The sequence below is a fragment of the Calonectris borealis genome, chromosome 36 (assembly GCF_964195595.1).
Source record: "Calonectris borealis chromosome 36, bCalBor7.hap1.2, whole genome shotgun sequence".
Taxonomy (NCBI): Eukaryota; Metazoa; Chordata; class Aves; order Procellariiformes; family Procellariidae; genus Calonectris; species Calonectris borealis.
In genome coordinates, this window is record NC_134347.1 from 529,116 (window position 1) to 551,291 (window position 22,176).

The following is a 22,176-nucleotide window of genomic DNA, read 5'->3' on the forward strand; positions in this document are numbered from 1 at the left end:
TGGGGGTGCTTGCCCCACACCCCCCCCTAATTTGGGGGTGCCCCCCCGTGTCCCCCCCAGCTGGAGATCTTCCACCTGGTGATGTACCGCAACTACCAGCGCAAGAACGACATGGACGAGCCCCCCCCCCTCGACTACGGCTCGGGGGACGACGACCCCAAGAGCGAGAAACGGGGGGCCGGGGGGGACCCCCTTTTCGGGGGGATGGAGGAACGCTTCTACCGCTACGGCATCAAACCCGAGTGGATGACGGTGCATCGCATCATCAACCACAGGTAGGGTAGCACCCATGGGTGCCATGTGGTGCCCACGGGACGCCTGGGGACACCCCCCCCCCCCCCTCAAATCGGGAGGGGATGGGTGGCATCAGCATGGGGGCAGGGGAGCGCCTGGGTGGGGTTTGGGGACACCGCTGGCACCCTTGGGTCCCCCTGGACACCCCCAGGACCCTTCTGTACCCAGGAGGACCCCCAGCACCCATGGGTGCCCCTCCCGTCACCAGGGGACCCCCGCAGCACCCCCAAATTGGGAGGGGACGGGTGGCATCAGCACGGGGGCAGGGGAGCGCCTGGGTGGGGTTTGGGGACACTGCTGGCACCCAGGGGGACGCTCTGGGCACCCTTGGGTCCCCCTGGACACCCCCAGCACCCATGGGTGCCCCCCGCCTCATTGGGAGCAGTCAGGCACTGTCCCCAGGTGACCCCGTGTCCCTTCAGGGTGTCCCTGTCCCCAGGTGACCCCTCTTCTGTGTGTCCCTGTCCCCAAGTGACTCCGTGTCCCCTCCATGTGGCCCTGTCCCCAGGTGACCCCGTGTCCTGTGTGTCCCTGTCCCTGAGTGACCCCGTGTCCCCTCCCTGTCCCCAGGTGACCCCGTGTCCTGTGTGTCCCTGTCCCTGAGTGACCCCGTGTCCCCTCCCTGTCCCCAGGTGACCCCGTGTCCCCTCTTCTGTGTGTCCCTGTCCCCAAATGACCCCATATCCCCTCTGTGTCACTGTCCCCAAGTGACCCCATGTCCCCTCCATGCATCCATGTCCCCAGGTGACCCCGTGTCCCCTCCCTGTCCCCAGATGACCCCGTGTCCCCTCTGTGTCACTGTCCCCAAGTGACCCCATGTCCCCTCTGTGTCACTGTCCCCAAGTCACCCCATGTCCCCTCCATGCATCCATGTCCCCAGGTGACCCCATGTCCCCAGGTGACCCCATGTCCTGTCCGTATGTCCCTGTCCCCAGGTGACCCCCTGTCCCCAGGTGACCCCTGCGCTGGGGTGTCCCCAGTGTCTCCCTGATGGCAGCGGGTGATGCCGGTGACAGCGGGTGACCCCTGGTGGCACTCGGGTGCCTTCCATGTGCCCCGCTGTCACCCACCCCCTGGTGGCACGCGGCCACCCCTGCCTGTCCCTGCGTTGCTCCTGGTTGTCCCCGTGTCCCTTGGGGTGTCTGGTGTCACCCGTGGGTGGCCGATGTCCCCATGGGTGCCTGCTGTCACCCAGGGAGCTCTGTGTCCCCGGGGGTGCTCAAGGTCCTCGGGGCTGCCCAGTGTCCCTATGGGTGCCCGGTGTCCCCGTGGTGTCCAGTGTCCCTGCAGTGCCCCTTGTCCCCTGGGTGCCTGGTGTCCCCACAGTGCCCGTTGCCCCCGTGGTGCATGGTGTCCCCCTGGGTGCTTCTGTCCCCCCTGGGTGTTAGGTCCCCCTGTGGTGCCCATTGTCCCCCCTGGGTACCCGTTGTCCCCACCATGCCCAGTGTCCCTGTGATGCCCGGTGTCCCCCTGGGTGCCCCTTGTCCCCGTGATGCCCGGTGTCCCCGCAGTGCCCGTTGTCCCCCTGTGATGCGCATTGTCCCCCTATGATGCCCGTTGTCCCCCTGGGTGCCCCTTGTCCCCGTGATGCCCGGTGTCCCCCCGTGATGCCCGGTGTCCCCCTGGGTGCCCCTTGTCCCCTGGGTACCCGTTGTCCCCGTGATGCCCGGTGTCCCTGCAGTGCCCGTTGTCCCCCTGTGATGCGCGTTGTCCCCCTGGGTGCGTGTTGTCCCTGCAGTGCCCCTTGTCCCCTGGGTGCCCGGTGTCCCCTGCAGTGCCCCTTGTCCCCTGGGTGCCCGGTGTCCCCGTGATGCCCAGAGTCCCTGCAGTGCCCCTTGTCCCCTGGGTGCCCGGTGTCCCCGTGATGCCCAGAGTCCCTGCAGTGCCCCTTGTCCCCTGGGTGCCCCTTGTCCCCTGGGTGCCCGGTGTCCCCGTGATGCCCAGTGTCCCCGCAGTGCCCGTTGTCCCCCTGTGATGCCCGTTGTCCCCCTGGGTGCCCCTTGTCCCCGTGATGCCCTGTGTCCCCCCGTGATGCCCGGTGTCCCCCTGGGTGCCCCTTGTCCCCTGGGTACCCGTTGTCCCCGTGATGACCGGTGTCCCTGCAGTGCCCGTTGTCCCCCTGTGATGCGCGTTGTCCCCCTGGGTGCGTGTTGTCCCTGCAGTGCCCCTTGTCCCCTGGGTGCCCGGTGTCCCCGTGATGCCTGATGTCCCTGCAGTGCCCCTTGTCCCCTGGGTGCCCGGTGTCCCCATGATGCCCAGTGTCCCTGCAGTGCCCGTTGCCCCCCCTGGGTGCCCCTTGTCCCCGCAATGTCCCCGCGTGCCCGTTGCCCCCCCGGGTGCCCGGTGTGCCCGGTGTGACGGCGTGCCGCGCAGCGTGGACCGGAAGGGGCAGTACCACTACCTGGTGAAGTGGCGGGACCTGCCCTACGACCAGGCCACCTGGGAGGAGGACGAGATGCCCATCCCCGACTACGACCTCCACAAGCTGGCCTACTGGAAGCACCGGTGAGGGACACGGGGACACAGGGGGACATGGGGACACGAGGGGACACGGGGACACAGGGGGACATGGGGACACGGGGGGACATGGGGACACGCCTACTGGAAGCACCGGTGAGGGACACGGGGACATGGGGGGACATGGGGACATGGGGGGACATGGGGGGACATGGGGATATGGGGACACGCCTACTGGAAGCACCGGTGAGGGACACGAGGGGACGTGGGGACACGGGGACATGGGGGGGCCATGGGGACATGGGGACACGCCTACTGGAAGCACCGGTGAGGGACACGAGGGGACATGGGGGGGACATGGGGGGACATGGGGACATGGGGGGACATGGGGACACGCCTACTGGAAGCACCGGTGAGGGACACGGGGGGGACGTGGGGGGACATGGGGACATGGGGGGGACATGGGGGGACATGGGGACATGGGGGGACATGGGGACACGCCTACTGGAAGCACCGGTGAGGGACACGGGGACACAGGGGGGACGTGGGGACATGGGGGAATGTGGGGACATGGGGGGACATGGGGACACGCCTACTGGAAGCACCGGTGAGGGACACGGGGACACAGGGGGACACGGGGACATGAGGGGACATGGGGACACGGGGGGACATGGGGGGACATGGGGACACGCCTACTGGAAGCACCGGTGAGGGACACGGGGACACGGGGACACGTGGTGGGACATGGAGACACGTGGTGGGACATGGGGACATGGGGGGGATGTGGGGAGACATGGGGACATGGGGGTGACATGGGGACACGCCTACTGGAAGCACCGGTGAGGGACATGGGGACACGGGGGGACACGGGGACGTGGGGGGGGACGTGGGGGGACACGGGGACATGGGGATGTGGGGGGACATGGGGACATGGGGACACGCCTACTGGCCATATGCCCCCGTGTCCCCATGAGTCCCCCAACGTCCTCATGCTGCCACGTGTCCCTCTTGTCCCCATGTCCTCATGTCTGCATGTGTCCTTGTGTCCCCTCGGTGTCCCTGTGTCCCCATGTCCCCTATCTCCTGTTGTGTCCCCATGTCCCCTGTCCCTGTGTCCCCCCCGGTGTCCCTGTGTCCCCTGTCTCCTGTTGTGTCCCCATGTCCCCCCCATGTCCCTATGTCCCCTGTCCCCGCCACGTCCCTGTGTCCCCCCCGGTGTCCCTGTGTTCCCTTCTCCTGTTGTGTCCCTGTGTCCCCCTGTATCCCTGCGTCCCCCTTGTGTCCCCATGTCCCCCCACGTCCTTGTGTCCCCCCACGTCCTTGTGTCCCCCTGTATCCCTGCGTCCCCCTTGTGTCCCCATGTCCCCCCACGTCCTTGTGTCCCCCCACGTCCTTGTGTCCCCATGTCCCCCTGTATCCCTGCGTCCCCCTTGTGTCCCCACGTCCCCCCACGTCCTCGTGTCCCCCCGATGTCCCCCAGGGAGGTGTTCATGGGGGAGGACCCGGCCCAGCCCCGCCGCTACAAGAAGAAGAAGAAGGAGACGCCGGGGGAGGGACCCCCCGACTCCCCCACCAACGACGTGAGTGCCCGGACACCGGGGTCCCCCCCGATGCCTGGGTCCCCTCCACGGACCCTTGGGTCCCCCGAGAAGCTTGAGTGTCCCCCGCACCTCTGGGTCCCCCCCCAAGACCCCTCCCATTGGACCCTTGGGTCCCCTGGATGCCTGGGTCCCCCCCATAGATCCCTTGGGTCCCCCAGATGCCTGGGGGTCCCCCCCATTGACCCTTGGGACCCCCCCTCTGGATGCCTGGGTCCCCCCCCGAGATGCCTGGGTGCCCCCCATGGACCCTTGGGTCCCCTGGATGCCTGGGTGTCCCCACCATGGACCCTTGGAGTCCCCCCCCAGATGCCTGGGTGCCCCCCATGGACCCTTGGGTCCCCCGGATGCCTGGGGGTCCCCCCCATGGACCCTTGGGACCCCCCCCCCAGATGCCTGGGGTCCCCCCCATGGACCCTTGGGACCCCTCCCAAGATGCCTGGGGTCCCCCCCACGGACCCTTGGATCCTCCAGATGCCTGGGGGTCCCCCCCATGGACCCTTGGGACCCCACCTGCAGATGCTTAGATCCCCCCCCATGGTCCCTTGGGTCCCCCAGATGCCTGGGTGGCCCCCATGGACCCTTGGGTCCCCCGGATGTCTGGGGGTCCCCCCCATGGACCCTTAGGACCCCCCTCTGGATGCCTGGGTCCCCCCCGCCAGGTGCTTGGGTGTCCCCTCCATGGTCCCTTGGGTCCCCTGGATGCCTGGGTGCCCCCCATGGACCCTTGGGTCCCCCGGATGCCTGGGGGTCCCCCCCATGGAGCCTTGGGACCCCTTTCCAGATGCCTGGGTCCCCATGACCCTTGGGACCCCCCCCCAGATGCCTGGGTCCCCCCCCAAGATGCCTGGGTGCCCCCCATTGTCCCTTGGATCACCCGAATGCCTGGGTGCCCCCCATGGACCCTTGGGTCCCCTGGATGCCTGGGGGTCCCCCCATGGAGCCTTGGGACCCCTTTCCAGATGCCTGGGTCCCCATGACCCTTGGGACCCCCCTCAGATGCCTGGGTCCCCCCCCCCAAGATGCCTGGGTGCCCCCCATTGTCCCTTGGATCACCCGAATGCCTGGGTGCCCCCCATGGACCCTTGGGTCCCCCGGATGCCTGGGGGTCCCCCCATGGAGCCTTGGGACCCCTTTCCAGATGCCTGGGTCCCCATGACCCTTGGGACCCCCCTCAGATGCCTGGGTCCCCCCCATTGTCCCTTGGATCACCCGAATGCCTGGGAGTCCCCCCCATGGAGCCTTGGGACCCCTTTCCAGATGCCTGGGTCCCCATGACCCTTGGGACCCCCCCCCAGATGCCTGGGTCCCCCCCCCCAAGATGCCTGGGTGCCCCCCATTGTCCCTTGGATCACCCGAATGCCTGGGTGCCCCCCATGGACCCTTGGGTCCCCCGGATGCCTGGGGTCCCCCCCATGGACCCTTGGGACCCCCCCCTAGATGCTTGGGTCCCCCCCATGGTCCCTTGGGTCCTCCGGGACGCCTGGGTCCCCCGGCACCTCCACGGCATGCGGGGGGGCGGTTCCGCCACCCGGATGCCTGGGTCCCCCGGGACCCCCATGACATCAGTGACCCCCTGGTGGTGGGGGGGGAGGTTTGACCACCCGGGGTCCCCCACCCACTGCCCCCCCCTGCCCTCCCCGGCAGCCGACGGTGAAGTACGAGACGCAGCCGCGGTTCATCACGGCGACGGGCGGCACCCTGCACCTCTACCAGCTGGAGGGGCTGAACTGGCTGCGCTTCTCCTGGGCCCAGAGCACCGACACCATCCTGGCCGACGAGATGGGGCTGGGCAAGACCATCCAGACCATCGTCTTCCTCTACTCCCTCTACAAGGAGGTGAGGGCGCTCCCGCCTGGCCCCCGTGTCACCCGCCTGGCGCTGGTGTCTGGCCCCCGGTGTCACCCGCCTGGCCCCCGTGTCACCCGCCTGGCCCCGGTGTCGCCCACCTGGCGCTTGTGTCTGGCCCCCGGTGTCACCCGCCTGGCCCCCGGTGTCGCCCACCTGGCACTGGTGTCTGGCCCCCGGTGTCACCCACCTGGCCCCCGGTGTCGCCCGCCTGGCCCCTGTGTCGCCCACCTGGTGCTGGTGTCTGGCCCCCGGTGTCACCCGCCTGGCCCCCGGTGTCACCCGCCTGGCACTGGTGTCTGGCCCCTGGTGTCACCCGCCTGGCCCCCGTGTCACCCACCTGGTGCTGGTGTCACCCGCCTGGCCCCCTGGTGTCACCCGCCTGGCCCCCGTGTCACCTGCCTGGCCCCGGTGTCACCCACCTGGCGCTGGTGTCTGGCCCCCGGTGTCACCCACCTGGCCCCCGGTGTCACCCGCCTGGCCCCCGTGTCGCTCACCTGGCGCTGGTGTCTGGCCCCCGGTGTCACCTGCCTGGCCCCGGTGTCACCCGCCTGGCCCCCGTGTCACCCACCTGGTGCTGGTGTCTGGCCCCCGGTGTCACCCACCTGGCCCCCGTGTCACCCACCTGGCCCCGGTGTCGCCCACCTGGCGCTTGTGTCTGGCCCCCGGTGTCACCCGCCTGGCCCCCGTGTCACCCGCCTGGTGCTGGTGTCTGGCCGCCCGTGTCACCCGCCTGGCCCCCGGTGTCACCCGCGTGGCCCCCGTGTCGCCCACCTGGCGCTGGTGTCTGGCCCCCGGTGTCACCCGCCTGGCCCCCGGTGTCACCCGCCTGGCGCTGGTGCCTGGCCCCTGGTGTCACCCGCCTGGCCCCCGTGTCACCCGCCTGGCCCCCGGTGTCACCCGCCTGGCGCTGGTGCCTGGCCGCTGGTGTCACCCGCCTGGCCCCCGTGTCGCCCACCTGGCGCTGGTGTCACCCGCCTGGCCCCTGGTGTCACCGACCTGGCCCCCGTGTCACTCGCCTCGCCCTGGTGTTTCCTACTTGGTCCCCGGTGTCACCCGCCTGGCCCTGGTGTCACCCGCCTGGCGCTGGTGTCTGGCCCCCGGTGTCACCCGCCTGGCCCTGGTGTCACCCGCCTGGCCCCTGGTGTCACCGACCTGGCCCCCGTGTCACTCGCCTCGCCCTGGTGTTTCCTACTTGGTCCCCGGTGTCACCCGCCTGGCCCCGGTGTCACCCACCTGGCGCTGGTGTCTGGCCCCCGGTGTCACCCGCCTGGCCCCCAGTGTCACCCGCCTGGCCCCTGGTGTCACTGACCTGGCCCCTGTGTCACTCGCCTCGCCCTGGTGTTTCCTACTTGGCCCCCGGTGTCACCCGCCTGGCCCCCAGTGTCACCGACCTGGCCTTCAGTGTCACCCAGTTCTCAGTGTTAGGCCCCCGGTGTCACTCGCCTGACCCCTGGTGTCACCCGCCTGGCCCACATTGTCCCCACGTCCCCCAGGGCCCCATCCCATGCTGTCCCCACGTGCCACATTGTCCCCACGTCCCCGTCCCATGCTGTCCCCACGTGCCACATTGTCCCCATGTCCCCGTCCCGCGCTATCCCCACGTGCCACATTGTCCCCAAGGCCCCGTCCCGCGCTGTCCCCACGTGCCACATTGTCCCCATGTCCCCGTCCCGCGCTGTCCCCACGTGCCACCTTGTCCCCAAGGCCCCGTCCCACACTGTCCCCATATGCCTCATTGTCCCCAAGGCCCTGTCCCACACTGTCCCCATGTGCCACATTGTCCCCAAGGCCCTGTCCCACGCTGTCCCCCCGTGCCACATTGTCCCCACATCCCCCAAGGCCCCGTCTCCTGCTGTCTCCATGTGCCACCTTGTCCCCAAGGCCCTGTCCCGCCCTGTCCCCCCGTGCCACATTGTCCCCAAGGCCCTGTCCCACACTGTCCCCATGTGCTACATTGTCCCCAAGGCCCTGTCCCGCCCTGTCCCCCCATGCCACATTGTCCCCACATCCCCCAAGGCCCCGTCTCCTGCTGTCCCCACGTGCCACCTTGTCCCCAAGGCCCTGTCCCGCCCTGTCCCCCCGTGCCACATTGTCCCCAAGGCCCCATCCCACACTGTCCCCATGTGCCACATTGTCCCCAAGGCCCTGTCCCGCCCTGTCCCCCCGTGCCACATTGTCCCCAAGGCCCTGTCCCACACTGTCCCCATGTGCCACCTTGTCCCCAAGGCCCTGTCCCGCCCTGTCCCCCCATGCCACATTGTCCCCACATCCCCCAAGGCCCCGTCTCCTGCTGTCCCCACGTGCCACCTTGTCCCCAAGGCCCTGTCCCGCCCTGTCCCCCCGTGCCACATTGTCCCCAAGGCCCCGTCCCACACTGTCCCCACGTCCCCCGAGGCCCCTGTCCCATGCCGCCCCCCCCATCCCCCTGTGTCACACTGTCCCCACGTCCCCCAAGGGCCCCGTCCCCGTGTCCCCGTGTGACGCGCTGTCCCCCAGGGCCACACCAAGGGCCCGTTCCTCGTCAGCGCCCCGCTCTCCACCATCATCAACTGGGAGCGGGAGTTCCAGATGTGGGCCCCCGCCTTCTACGTCGTCACCTACACCGGGGACAAGGACAGCCGGGCCATCATCCGCGAGAACGAGTTCTCCTTCGATGACAACGCCATGAAGGGGGGCAAGAAGGCCTTCAAGATGAAGGTGAGCGGGGCGCCGGGGTCCCCTCGGCGCCGGGGGGTGGCACCCGGGCGCCTGGGTCCTTTTTGGGGTGCTGGGGGCGGCACCCAGAAACTTGGGTCCCTTTTGGGGGGTGGCATCCGGATGCCTGGGTCCTTTTTGGGGTGCTGGGGGTGGCACCTGGGTCCCTTTGGGGTGCTGGGGGTGGCACTCAGACACCTGGGTCCTTTTTGGGGTGCTGGGGGTGGCACCTGGGTCCCTTTGGGGTGCTGGGGGTGGCACTCGGACACCTGGGTCCTTTTTGGGGTGCTGGGGGTGGCACCTGGGTCCCTTTGGGGTGCTGGGGGTGGCAGTCGGACACCTGGGTCCTTTTTGGGGTGCTGGGGGTGGCACCTGGGTCCCTTTGGGGTGCTGGGGGTGGCACTCGGACACCTGGGTCCTTTTTGGGGTGCTGGGGGTGGCACCTGGGTCCCTTTGGGGTGCTGGGGGTGGCACTCGGACACCTGGGTCCTTTTTGGGGTGCTGGGGGTGGCACCTGGGTCCCTTTGGGGTGCTGGGGGTGGCACTCGGACACCTGGGTCCTTTTTGGGGTGCTGGGGGTGGCACCTGGGTCCCTTTGGGGTGCTGGGGGTGGCACCCGGACACCTGGGTCCTTTTTGGGGTGCTGGGGGTGGCACCTGGGTCCCTTTGGGGTGCTGGGGGTGGCACTCGGACACCTGGGTCCTTTTTGGGGTGCTGGGGGTGGCACCTGGGTCCCTTTGGGGTGCTGGGGGTGGCAGTCGGACACCTGGGTCCTTTTTGGGGTGCTGGGGGTGGCACCTGGGTCCCTTTGGGGTGCTGGGGGTGGCACTCGGACACTTGGGTCCTTTTTGGGGTGCTGGGGGTGGCACCTGGGTCCCTTTGGGGTGCTGGGGGTGGCACTCGGACACCTGGGTCCTTTTTGGGGTGCTGGGGGTGGCACCTGGGTCCCTTTGGGGTGCTGGGGGTGGCACCCGGACACCTGGGTCCTTTTTGGGGGGGTGGGGGTGGCACCTGGGCACCTGGGTCCCTTTGGGGGGTGGCACCCTGATGCCTGGGTCCCTTTGGGGTGCTGGGGGTGGCACCCGGACGCCTGGGTCCCTTTTGGGGTGAAGGGGCTGCACCCGGACGCCTGGGTCCCTTTTGGGGTGGCATCCGGACGCCTGGGTCCCTTTAGGGTGCTGGGGGTGGCATCCGGACAGCTGGGTCCCTTTGGGGGGTGGCACCCGGGCACCTGGGTCCTTTTTGGGGTGCTGGGGGTGGCACCCAGATGCCTGGGTCCTTTTTGCAGTGGGGGGGCTGCACCCGGACGCCTGGGTCCCTTTGGGGGGTGGGGGCTGCACCCGGGCACCTGGGTCTCTTTGGGGGTGGGGGTGCTGGGGGTGCCCTGGACATGGTTGGGGTGCCAGGGGGGTGACCCTGGGTCCCTGGGGGGGTGCTGAGGGTGCCCTGGGCACTGGGGTCCCGGGGGAGTTGGGGTGCCAGGGGGTGACCCTGGGTCCCTGGGGGGTGCTGGGGGGTGCCCTGGACACTGTTGGGGTGCCAGGGGGTGACCCTGGGTCCCTTGGGGGGTGCTGGGGGTGCCCTGGGCACTGGGGGTCTGGGGGGGTCAGGGTACCGTGGTGCCCTGACATGGGAGCCCTGGGGGGTCAGGGTGCCCCAGACACTGGGGTCCTGGGGGGGGGGGGGGTTGGGGTGTCATGGTGGCCTGATGCTGGGGTTCCAGGGGGGTCAGGGTGCCAGGAGGTTGGGGTACCCCAGACATCGGGGTCCCTGGGGTTGGGGAGTACAGGGGTGCCCGCATGCTGCGGTCCCAGGAGATGTTGGGGTGCCAGGGGGTTGGGGTGGCGGGGGGTCGGGGTGCCCCGGACACCAGTGTCCCAGGGGTGGGGGTGTGGGGTTTTGGGGTGCCCCAGCCGCTGGGGTCCCGGGTGGGATCAGGGTGGCGGGGAGCAGGGGTGCAGGGGGTCAGGGTGCCCCGGTCTCCGCCATCCTGGGGGGGTCGGGGTGGCAGGGGGTGGGGGTGCAGGGGGTCGGGGTGCCCTGGCCTCCGCAGTCCTGGCGGGCTCGAGGTGGCAGGGGGTGGGGGTGCAGGGTGTCGGGGTGCGCTGGGGCCACTGGGGTCCCGGGAGGGTTTGGGGTGCTGGGGTAGCCAGATATTGGGGTCCCAGGTGGTCAGGGTGCCCTGGGGTCCCGGGAGAAATTGGGGTGCACGATGCCGGGATCCTGGGGTGGTGGGGTGACGGGGGGTCGGGGTGCTGGGGTAGCCAGATATTGGGGTCCCAGGTGGTCAGGGTGCCCTGGGGTCCCGGGAGAAATTGGGGTGCACGATGCCGGGATCCTGGGGTGGTGGGGTGACGGGGGGTCGGGGTGCTGGGATAGCCAGATATTGGGGTCCCAGGTGGTCAGGGTGCCCTGGGGTGCTGGGAGAAATTGGGGTGGCGGGGTGGCCAGATGCCGGGATGCGGGGGGTCGGGGTGCTGGGGGGGGTTGGGGTGTGATGCAGGATGTCTGGGTACCCCAGATGCCCCATCCCAGGAGGAATCGGGGTGCTGGGGGGGGGATGGAGGTGCCCTGTCCACCAGGATCCCGCTGGGGGTTGCTGCGGGGTGGTGCAGGGGGTCGGGGTGCCCTGGCGTCCCCGGGGAGGGGGGGGGACACCCACGGGTGCTGACGGCCGCGGCAGCGGGAGGCGCAGGTGAAGTTCCACGTGCTGCTGACCTCCTACGAGCTGATCACCATCGACCAGGCGGCGCTGGGCTCCATCCGCTGGGCCTGCCTGGTGGTGGACGAGGCCCACCGCCTCAAGAACAACCAGTCCAAGGTGCCCGCACCCCGCGGCCCCTGGGGAGGGGGGCACCCGGACGCCTGGGGATACTGGGAAGGGTGCCCGGACACCTGGGACCCCAGGGTGGGGGGCACTCGGACACCTGGGGATACGGGGAAGGGTGCCCGGACACCTGGAACACCTGGATGGGGGGCACCTGGATGCCTGGGGATACTGGGAAGGGTGCCCAGATGCCTGGGTCCCCAGGGTGGGGGGCACTCGGACGCCTGGGGATACTGGGAAGGGTGCCCGGACACCTGGGACCCCAGGGTGGGGGGCACTCGGACGCCTGGGGATACGGGGAAGGGTGCCCAGATGCCTGGGTCCCCTGGGTGGGGGGCACCCGGATGCCTGGGTCCCCAGGGTGGAGGGCACCCAGATGCCTGGGGATACTGGGAAGGGTGCCCAGATGCCTGGGACCCCAGGGTGGGGGGCACCTGGATGCCTGGGGATACTGGGAAGGGTGCCCGGACACCTGGGACCCCAGGGTGGGGGGCACTCGGACACCTGGGGATACTGGGAAGGGTGCCCAGATGCCTGGGTCCCCAGGGTGGGGGGCACCCGGATGCCTGGGTCCTCAGGGTGGGGGGCACCTGGATGCCTGGGTTCCTGGGGAGGGGGTACCCTGGGTGCTATTGGGGGGGTGATTTCCCTGATGCTGGGGTCCGTGGGTGCCCTGGGAGGGGTTGCGGGGGTCGCTCCCAGACGCCGGGGTCCGCGGGTGCCATGGGTGGGATCAGGGGGTTCGCTCCCGGGGTTCGCGGGTGCCATGGGTGGGATCAGGGGGGTCACTCCCGGACGCCGGGGTCCGCGGGTGCCATGGGTGGGATCAGGGGGGTCGCTCCCGGACGCCGGGGTCCGCGGGTGCCATGGGTGGGATCAGGGGGGTCGCTCCCGGACGCCGGGGTCCGCGGGTGACGCCCCCCCAGTTCTTTCGGGTGCTGAACGGGTACAAGATCGAGCACAAGCTGCTGCTGACGGGGACCCCGCTGCAGAACAACCTGGAGGAGCTCTTCCACCTCCTCAACTTCCTCACCCCCGAGCGCTTCAAGTACGTCCCCTGATGTCCCCTCGTGTCCCCTCGTGTCCCCTGATGTCCCCTCCTGTCCCCTCCCGTCCCCTCCCCTCCTTCGGGGTCCCCCTGTGTCCCCCCCGCCATCCCCCCTGCATCCACCCGCATCCCTCATCACTGGTGTGTCCCTCCTGCGTCCCCCCTCCCTGTCCCCCTGTGTCCCCTAGTGTCCCCTCTGTCCCCTCCCCCAGGGTCCCTCCCATCCCTTTCCGTGTCCCCATGCCCCTGCGCCCCACCGCGTCATGGCTGTCCCCCCAATGTCACAGCTGTCCCCAGATTCCTGTGTCCCCACGTGTTACTGCTGTCCCTGCGTCTCTGTGTCCCCCCCGTCATGACTGTCCCCACACCCCCACGTGTCACTGCTGTCCCTGCGTCTCTGTGTCGCTCCGTGTCACGACTGTCCCCACACCCCCACGTGTCACTGCTGTCCCTGTGTCTCTGTGTCGCTCCGTGTCACGACTGTCCCCACACCCCCACGTGTCACTGCTGTCCCTACGTCTCTGTGTCCCTCCGTGTCACGACTGTCCCCACATCTCCCATCCCATGGCTGTTCCCGTGTCCCCCCATGTCCCCCCCATCCCCACGTCCCCCCATGTCACTGCTGTCCCCGTGTCCCTGCATGTCCCCGTGTCACAGCTGTCCCCACATCCTCCATCCCATGGCCACCCCTGTGTCCCTCCACGTCACAACCGTCCCCACATCCGCCGTGTCACGGCTGTTCCCGTGGCCCCCAATGTCACGGCCATCCTTGCGTCCCCTCGTCCCCATGTCTCCCCATATCACGGCTGTCCTCACATCCCTGTGTCCCCACACCCCCCCATGTCACGGCCGCGTCCCCATGTCCCTTCACCCCGCCACGCCATGGCTGTCCTCACATCTCCCCATGTCACGGCTATCTACGTCCCCGTCCCCTCTCATGTCACGCTACGTCCCCCCCCCAGCAACCTGGAGGGCTTCCTGGAGGAATTTGCCGACATCTCCAAGGAGGACCAGATCAAGAAGCTCCACGACCTGCTGGGTCCCCACATGTTGCGGCGCCTCAAGGCCGACGTCTTCAAGAACATGCCGGCCAAGACCGAGCTCATCGTCCGCGTGGAGCTCAGCCCCATGCAGAAGTACGCTGGGGTCCCCTGGGTGCTCGAGTCTCCTGGGATGAGGGGTGGGGGAGACCCCCAGGACGCCTGGATCCCCGGGGATGGGGTGCACGCAGGCACTGGTGTCCATGGGAGTCAGTGTTGGTGGAGCTATTTGCGTGGAGCTCAGCCCCATGCAGACGTGCGCTGGGGTCCCCTGGGTGCTCGGGTCTCCTGGGATGAGGGGTGGGGGAGACCCCCAGGACGCCTGGGTCCCTAGGGATGGGAGGGTGGGGAGACCCCCAGGGTGCCTGGGTCCCCGGGGATGGGGTGCACGCAGGCACTGGTGTCCATGTGAGTCGGTGTTGGTGGAGCTCGTTGCGTGGAGCTCAGCCCCATGCAGACGTGCGCCAGGTTCCTTGGGTGCTGGGGTCCCCTGGACGCCCGGGTCCCCTGGGATGGGGGATGGGGAGACCCCCAGGGTGCCTGGGTCTCCGGGGATGGGGTGCACGCAGGCACTGGTGTCCATGGGAGTTGGTGTTGGTGGAGCTCGTTGCGTGGAGCTCAGCCCCATGCAGACGTACGCCAGGTTCCTTGGGTGCTCGGGTCCCCTGGACGCCTGGGTCCCCTGGGATGGGGGATGGGGAGACCCCCAGGGTGCCTGGGTCTCCGGGGATGGGGTGCACCCAGGCACTGGCGTCCGTGGGAGTTGGCGTTGGTGGAGCTCGTTGCGTGGAGCTCAGCCCCATGCAGACGTACGCTGGGGTCCCCTGGGTGCTCGGGTCCCTCGGACGCCTGGGTCCCCTGGGATGGGAGGGTGGGGAGACCCCCAGGACGCTTGGATCCCCGGGGATGGGGTGCACCTGGGCACTGGTGTCCGTGGGAGTTGGTGTTGGTGGAGCTCATTGCGTGGAGCTCAGCCCCATGCAGACGTGCGCTGGGGTCCCCTGCGTGCTCGGGTCTCCTGGGATGAGGGGTGGGGGAGACCCCCAGGACGCCTGGGTCCCCTGGGATGGGGGATGGGGAGACCCCCAGGACGCCTGGATCCCCGGGGATGGGGTGCATGCGGGCACTGTTGTCCGTGGGAGTTGGTGTTGGTGGAGCTCGTTGCGTGGAGCTCAGCCCCATGCAGACGTGCGCCAGGTTCCTTGGGTGCTGGGGTCCCCTGGACGCCCGGGTCCCCTGGGATGGGTGGGTGGGGAGACCCCCAGGGTGCCTGGGTCCCACCGACCTCCCCGTAGGAAGTACTACAAGTACATCCTGACGCGCAACTTCGAGGCGTTGAACTCGCGGGGCGGCGGGAACCAGGTGTCGCTGCTCAACATCATGATGGACCTGAAGAAGTGCTGCAACCACCCCTACCTCTTCCCCGTCGCAGCCATGGTGGGGCCCGCGGGGGACAGGGGAACGGGGGGTGGAGGGGACGCGGGGACGTGGAGGGGTTGGAGGGATGTGGGGGGGATAGGGGGACGTGGGGGACATGGAGGGGTATGAGGGACACGGGACAAAGGGACATGGGGTGGAGGAACGTGGAGGGGACAGGAGGACGTGGTGGAGATGTGGAGGGGATAGAGGGATGTGGGGTGGGGGGACATGGGGACATGGTGGGACATGGGGATGTAGAGGGGTTGGAGGGACATGGAGGGGACAGAGGGAGGTGGGGTGGAGGGAGATGGTGGGACATGGAGATGTGGAGGGGACAGAGGGATGTGGGGTGGAGGGAGATGGTGGGACATGGAGGTATGGAGGGCACAGAGGGACATGGAGAGCACAGAGGGACATGGGGTGGGGGGACATGGTGGGACATGGAGATATGGAGGGCACAGAGGGACATGGAGGGGACAGAGGGACGTGGGGTGGAGGGAGATGGTGGGACATGGAGGTATGGAGGGGACAGAGGGACATGGAGGGGTATGAGGGACACGGGACAAAGGGACATGGGGTGGAGGAACGTGGAGGGGACAGGAGGACGTGGTGGAGATGTGGAGGGGATAGAGGGATGTGGGGTGGGGGGACATGGGGACATGGTGGGACATGGGGATGTAGAGGGGTTGGAGGGACATGGAGGGGACAGAGGGAGGTGGGGTGGAGGGAGATGGTGGGACATGGAGATGTGGAGGGGACAGAGGGACGTGGGGTGGAGGGACATGGTGGGACATGGAGATGTGGAGGGGACAGAGGGACATGGAGGGGACAGAGGGAGGTGGGGTGGAGGGAGATGGTGGGACATGGAGATGTGGAGGGGACAGAGGGACGTGGGGTGGAGGGACATGGTGGGACATGGAGATGTGGAGGGGACAGAGGGACGTGGGGTGGAGGGAGATGGTGGGACATGGAGGTATGGAGGGCACAGAGGGACATGGAGGGCACAGAGGGACATGGGGTGGAGGGAGATGGTGGGACATGGAGATATGGAGGGGGCAGAGGGACATGGAGGGGACAGAGGGACGTGGGGTGGAGGGAGATGGTGGGACATGGAGATGTGGAGGGGGCAGAGGGACATGGAGGGGTATGAGGGACATGGGACAAAGGGACATGGGGTGGAGGAACGTGGAGGGGACAGGAGGACGTGCAGATGTGGAGGGGATAGAGGGATGTGGGGTGGGGGGACATGGGGACATGGTGGGACATGGGGACGTAGAGGGGTTGGAGGGACATGGAGGGGACAGAGGGACGTGGGGTGGAGGGAGATGGTGGGACATGGAGATGTGGAGGGGACAGAGGGACGTGGAGGGGACAGAGGGACGTGGGGTGGAGGGAGATGGTGGGACATGGAGATGTGGAGGGGACAGAGGGACGTGGAGGGGACAGAGGGACATGGGGTGGAGGGAGATGGTGGGACATGGAGATATGGAGGGGACAGAGGGACATGGAGGGGACAGAGGGACGTGGGGTGGAGGAAGATGGTGGGACATGGAGATGTGGAGGGGGCAGAGGGACGTGGGGTGGAGGGACATGGTGGGACATGGAGATATGGAGGGGGCAGAGGGACGTGGAGGGGACAGAGGGACATGGGGTGGAGGGAGATGGTGGGGACGCGGAGGGGACAGAGGGAGGTGGGCTGGGGGGCACAGAGGGACGCGGGGGGAGGCTGGGGGACGCCGGGTGACAGCGAGGTGACGTCCCTGTCCCCAGGAGTCCCCGAAGCTGCCGAGCGGCGCCTACGAGGGGGGGGCCCTGATCAAGGCCTCGGGGAAGCTGCTGCTGCTGCAGAAGATGCTGCGGAAGCTGAAGGAGCAAAACCACCGGGTGCTCATCTTCTCCCAGGTGGGGGGACCGGGACCCCCAGGGACACCCCGGGACCCCCACAGCCCCCCAGAGGCACCGGGTGCTCATCTCCTAGGTGGGGGGAGGGAACCCACCCCCCCCCAGGACCCCCCCAGGACCCCCCCAGCACCCACAGCCCCCCCCAGAGCAACCAGGTGCTCATCTTCTCCCAGGTGGGACGACGGGGACCCCCAGGGACACCCCGGGACCCCCACAGCACCCGCAGCCCCCCAGAGGCACCGGGTGCTCATCTTCTCCCAGGTGGGGGGACCAGGACCCCCCAGAGACACCCAGCCCTCAACCCCAGCACCCCTGGGTGCTCCCAGTCTGACCAGTGGCCATCCCAGCACCTCCAGTTGCCCCCAGTCTGACCAGTGCCTGTCCCAGCAGCCCTGGGTGCTCCCAGTCTAACCAGTGCCAGCTGCCCCCAGCACCCCTGTGTGCTCCCAGTCTGACCAGTGCCCAACCCAAGCACCTCCAGTTGCCCCCAGTCTAACAAGTGCCTGTCCCAGCACCCCTGGGTGCTCCCAGTCTGACCAGCACCCATCCCAGCCCCCTCGGGTCCTCCCAGTCTGACCAGTACTAGGTACCCCCAGCACCCCTGGGTGCTCCCAGTCTGACCAGTGCCCAACCCAAGCACCTCCAGTTGCCCCCAGTCTAACAAGTGCCTGTCCCAGCACCCGTGGATGCTCCCAGTCTGACCAGTACTGGGTACCCCCAGCACCCCTGGGTGCTCCCAGTCTGACCAGTGCTGCACCCAAGCACCTCCAGTTGCCCTCAGTCTAACAAGTGCCTGTCCCAGCACCCGTGGATGCTCCCAGTCTGACCAGCACCCATCCCAGCCCCCTCGGGTCCTCCCAGTCTGACCAGTACTGGGTACCCCCAGCACCCCTGGGTGCTCCCAGTCTGACCAGTGCTGCACCCAAGCACCTCCAGTTGCCCTCAGTCTAACAAGTGCCTGTCCCAGCACCCGTGGATGCTCCCAGTCTGACCAGCACCCATCCCAGCCCCCTCGGGTCCTCCCAGTCTGACCAGTACTGGGTACCCCCAGCACCCCTGGGTGCTCCCAGTCTGACCAGCACCCATCCCAGCCCCCTCGGGTCCTCCCAGTCTGACCAGTACTAGGTACCCCCAGCACCCCTGGGTGCTCCCAGTCTGACCAGTGCCCAACCCAAGCACCTCCAGTTGCCCCCAGTCTAACAAGTGCCTGTCCCAGCACCCGTGGATGCTCCCAGTCTGACCAGTACTGGGTACCCCCAGCACCCCTGGGTGCTCCCAGTCTGACCAGTGCTGCACCCAAGCACCTCCAGTTGCCCTCAGTCTAACAAGTGCCTGTCCCAGCACCCGTGGATGCTCCCAGTCTGACCAGCACCCATCCCAGCCCCCTCGGGTCCTCCCAGTCTGACCAGTACTGGGTACCCCCAGCACCCCTGGGTGCTCCCAGTCTAACCAGTGCCCGCAGATGACGAAGATGCTGGACCTGCTGGAGGATTTCCTGGACTACGAGGGCTACAAGTACGAGCGCATCGACGGGGGCATCACGGGGGCCCTGCGCCAGGAGGCCATCGACCGCTTCAACGGTAGGACCCCGGCGTCCGGGGGCACCCAGGTGGTCAGGGGGACCCAGGTGTCCCGGGAGGGACCCAGGAGTTTAGGGGGCACCCAGGTGTTTGGGGGGACACCCAGGTGTCCAGGGGGACCCAGGTGTCCCGGGAGGGACCCAGGAGTTCAGGGGGGGACCCAGGTGTTTGGGGGGACACCCAGATGTCCAGGGGGACCCAAGTGTCCTGGGGTCACCCAGGTGTTTGGGGGGGACACCCAGGTGTCCAGGGGGACCCAAGTGTCCTGGGGTCCCAGGAGTTCAGGGGGCACCCAGGTGTTTGGGGGGGGACACCCAGGTGTCCAGGGGGACCCAAGTGTCCTGGGGTCCCAGGAGTTCAGGGGGCACTCAGGTGTTTGGGGGGGGGCACCCAGGTGTTTGGGGGGGGACACCCAGGTGTCCGGGAAGGGACCCAGGAATTCAGGGGCCACCCAGATGTCTCGGGGGGACCCAGGCATCGGGGGGGGACCCAGGCATCCGGGCCCCGCACCCCTCCCCAGGCAGGGTGCGGGGAGGGGTCGACACCCCTCAGGGTGCTCTGCAGGGGGGCAATTTCCCGGGGTGCAGCAACAGTGGGGGGGGGGGGATAAGATGGGGGGCTTGGGGGGTCTGGGTCGGGGGGACCGTCTCCCCCCTACTGATGCCGGGGGGGGCAGCGCCAGGGGGTTTGTGGGGGTCCTGGGTTTGGGGAGCACTGGGGAACTGGGGGGGCCCGGGTTTGGGGGGGCCAGCACCTCCATGCTGATAACGCGGGGGGGCTGCGCCAGGGGGGTTGGAGGGGCCCGGGTTTGGGGGGGGCCGACCCCCCCCGCTGACGCCGGGGGGGCAGCGCCGGGGGCGCAGCAGTTCTGCTTCCTGCTGTCGACGCGGGCCGGGGGCCTCGGCATCAACCTGGCCACCGCCGACACCGTCGTCATCTTCGACTCCGACTGGAACCCCCACAACGACATCCAGGTCTGTCACCCACCCGGCGTCACCCGCCAAGCACCCTGTCACCCGCCCAGCCTCACCCACTCAGCACCCTGTCACCCAGCTCAGCACCCTGTCACCCACCCGGCACCATCCACCCCAGCACTGTGTCACCCACCCGATGTCAGCTGCTCGGCACCCTGTCACCCGCTCGGCATCACCTGCCTGTCACCCTGTCACCCACCCGAGCACCCTATCAACCGCTCGGTATCACCCGCCTGGCACCCTGTCACATGCCCCGTGTCACCCAGCTGGCACCCCTCTTGGCACCCTGTCACCCACCCGGTGTCACCCACCTGGTGTCACCCACCCTGCACCCTGTCCCTTGCCCGGCATCTCCCACCCAGCACCCTGTCACCCGCCCTGTCACCCATCCCGATACCCCATTTCTCCCACCTTGTCCCCTTGTCCCCCACTGTGTCCCTGTCCCCCACTGCCACCCCAGCCCTCTCCATGTCCCTGCTCTGACAGGTCCCCCACCCTGTCCCCACCACCCTGTCCCCACCACCCTGTCCCCACCACCCTGTCCCCACTCTGACGGGTCCCCCACCCTTGTCCCCACCACCCTGTCCCCGCTCTGACGGGTCCCCCACCCTTGTCCCCACCACCCTGTCCCCACTCTGATGGGTCCCCCACCCTTGTCCCCACCACCCTGTCCCCACTCTGACGGGTCCCTCACCCTTGTCCCCACCACCCTGTCCCCACCACCCTGTCCCCGCTCTGACGGGTCCCCCACCCTTGTCCCCACCACCCTGTCCCCACCACCTTGCCCCTGCTCTGACAGGTCCCCCATCCTGTCCCCACCACCCTGCCCCTGCTCTGACACCTCCCCCGTGGCCTCGGCCCTGCTCTGACGTGTCCCCACCACGTCTCCCACTGCCCCATCCCTGCTCTGATGTTCTCCTCGCCATGTCCCTCACCACGACGTCCCTACTGGCGTCCCCCCACCCTGTCCCCCACCACCACTTCCTTGCCCTGACGTCTCCCCCATCTCCACATCCCTCTTCTGACACCTCCCTGTCCCCCCAGGCCTTCAGCCGGGCGCACCGCATCGGCCAGGCCAACAAGGTGATGATCTACCGGTTTGTCACCCGCGCGTCGGTGGAAGAACGCATCACGCAGGTGGCCAAACGCAAGATGATGCTGACGCACTTGGTGGTGCGCCCGGGGCTGGGCTCCAAGGCCGGCTCCATGTCCAAGCAGGAGCTTGATGACATCCTCAAGTTTGGCACTGAGGAGCTCTTCAAGGATGAGAATGAGGGTCAGCGTCCGACGGGGTTGGGGATGGGTGGGACAAGGCGTGCCGGGCTTTGTGGGGGGATGTGGTGGGCCGTGGGAGGCTATGGTGGGATGTGGTGGGCTGTGGGAGGCTGTGGTGGGACGTGGTGGGCTGTGGGAGGCTGTGGTGGGCCGTGGTGGGCCGTGGGAGGCTGTAGTGGGACGTGGTGGGCCGTGGGAGGCTGTGGTGGGACGTGGTGGGCCGTGGGAGGCTGTGGTGGGACGTGGTGGGCTGTGGGAGGCTGTGGTGGGCCATGGGAGGCCATGGTAGGATGTGGGGGCCCATGAGAGGCTGTGACTGGGCTTGCAAAGCCATGATGGGATGTGCAAGGTCATGATGGGACCATGATGGGTCACACAAAACCATGATGGGATGTGCAATGTCACGATGGGGCCATGATGGGTCATGCAAAGACATGAAGGGATGTGCAAGGTCATGATGGGTCCATGATGGGTCATGCAGAGCCGTGGTGGGATGTGCAAGGTCATGATGGGTCATGCAAAGCTATGGTGGGACGTTTGAGGTCATGATGGGATGTGTGAGGCCATGGCAGGACATGCAAGGCCATGACAGGACGTGCGAGGCCGTGAGATGTTATGCAAACCCATGATGGAACGTGCAAGGTCATGATGAGGTCGTGATGAGACATGCAAGGCCATGATGGGGCCATGGTGGGATGTGTGAAGCCATGGTGGGACGTGCAAGGCTGTGGTGGGACACGTGAGGTCGTGATGGGGTTGTGACAGGTCATGAAAAGCATGCAAGAACATGATGGGACCATGATGGGGCCCATGAAGCTGTGATGGGACGTGTGGGGCCGTGATGGGACATGTGAGGCCGTGATGGGACATGTGAGGCTATGACAGAAGATGTGAGGCCGTGATGGGGTGTGGGACGCTGCGACGGGGCTGTGATGGGACATGTGGGGTGGTGACCAGATGTGTGAGGCCGTGCCGTGCTGCACCAGGCTGTGACAGACCATGTCAGCGTGTGTCAGGTCATGCTGGGCCATGCCAGGCCACGCTGGGCCGTGTTGGGCCGTGTCGGGCTGTGCTGGACTGTGTTAGGCTGTGTTGGTTGTGCCAGGCCATGGTGGGCCACCATGTTGGGCCACCATGTTGGGTGGCCGTGTTGGGCCGTGCTGGGCCGTATTAGGTCATGGCAGGCCGTGTTGGGCCATGTTGGACCATGTTGGGCT

The 22,176-nt window shown here is 68.1% G+C and overlaps 1 protein-coding gene across 3 annotated transcripts in view; it reads left to right on the forward strand.

Annotated features, from left to right (window-relative positions):
• The window catches only part of CHD3 (chromodomain helicase DNA binding protein 3), an 85,470-nt gene that overhangs the window by 28,208 nt on the left and 35,086 nt on the right, over positions 1–22,176 (forward strand). For all 3 annotated transcript variants that reach the window (XM_075135034.1, XM_075135035.1, XM_075135036.1), the window contains 13 exons: positions 61–275; positions 2,668–2,799; positions 4,232–4,331; positions 5,997–6,188; positions 8,697–8,897; positions 11,578–11,715; positions 12,648–12,769; positions 13,732–13,905; positions 15,105–15,246; positions 16,999–17,130; positions 18,593–18,710; positions 19,560–19,684; positions 20,729–20,960. In XM_075135034.1, the coding sequence (XP_074991135.1) occupies positions 61–275; positions 2,668–2,799; positions 4,232–4,331; positions 5,997–6,188; positions 8,697–8,897; positions 11,578–11,715; positions 12,648–12,769; positions 13,732–13,905; positions 15,105–15,246; positions 16,999–17,130; positions 18,593–18,710; positions 19,560–19,684; positions 20,729–20,960 (2,023 nt within the window). The remainder of the gene's footprint in view (positions 1–60; positions 276–2,667; positions 2,800–4,231; positions 4,332–5,996; positions 6,189–8,696; positions 8,898–11,577; positions 11,716–12,647; positions 12,770–13,731; positions 13,906–15,104; positions 15,247–16,998; positions 17,131–18,592; positions 18,711–19,559; positions 19,685–20,728; positions 20,961–22,176) is intronic.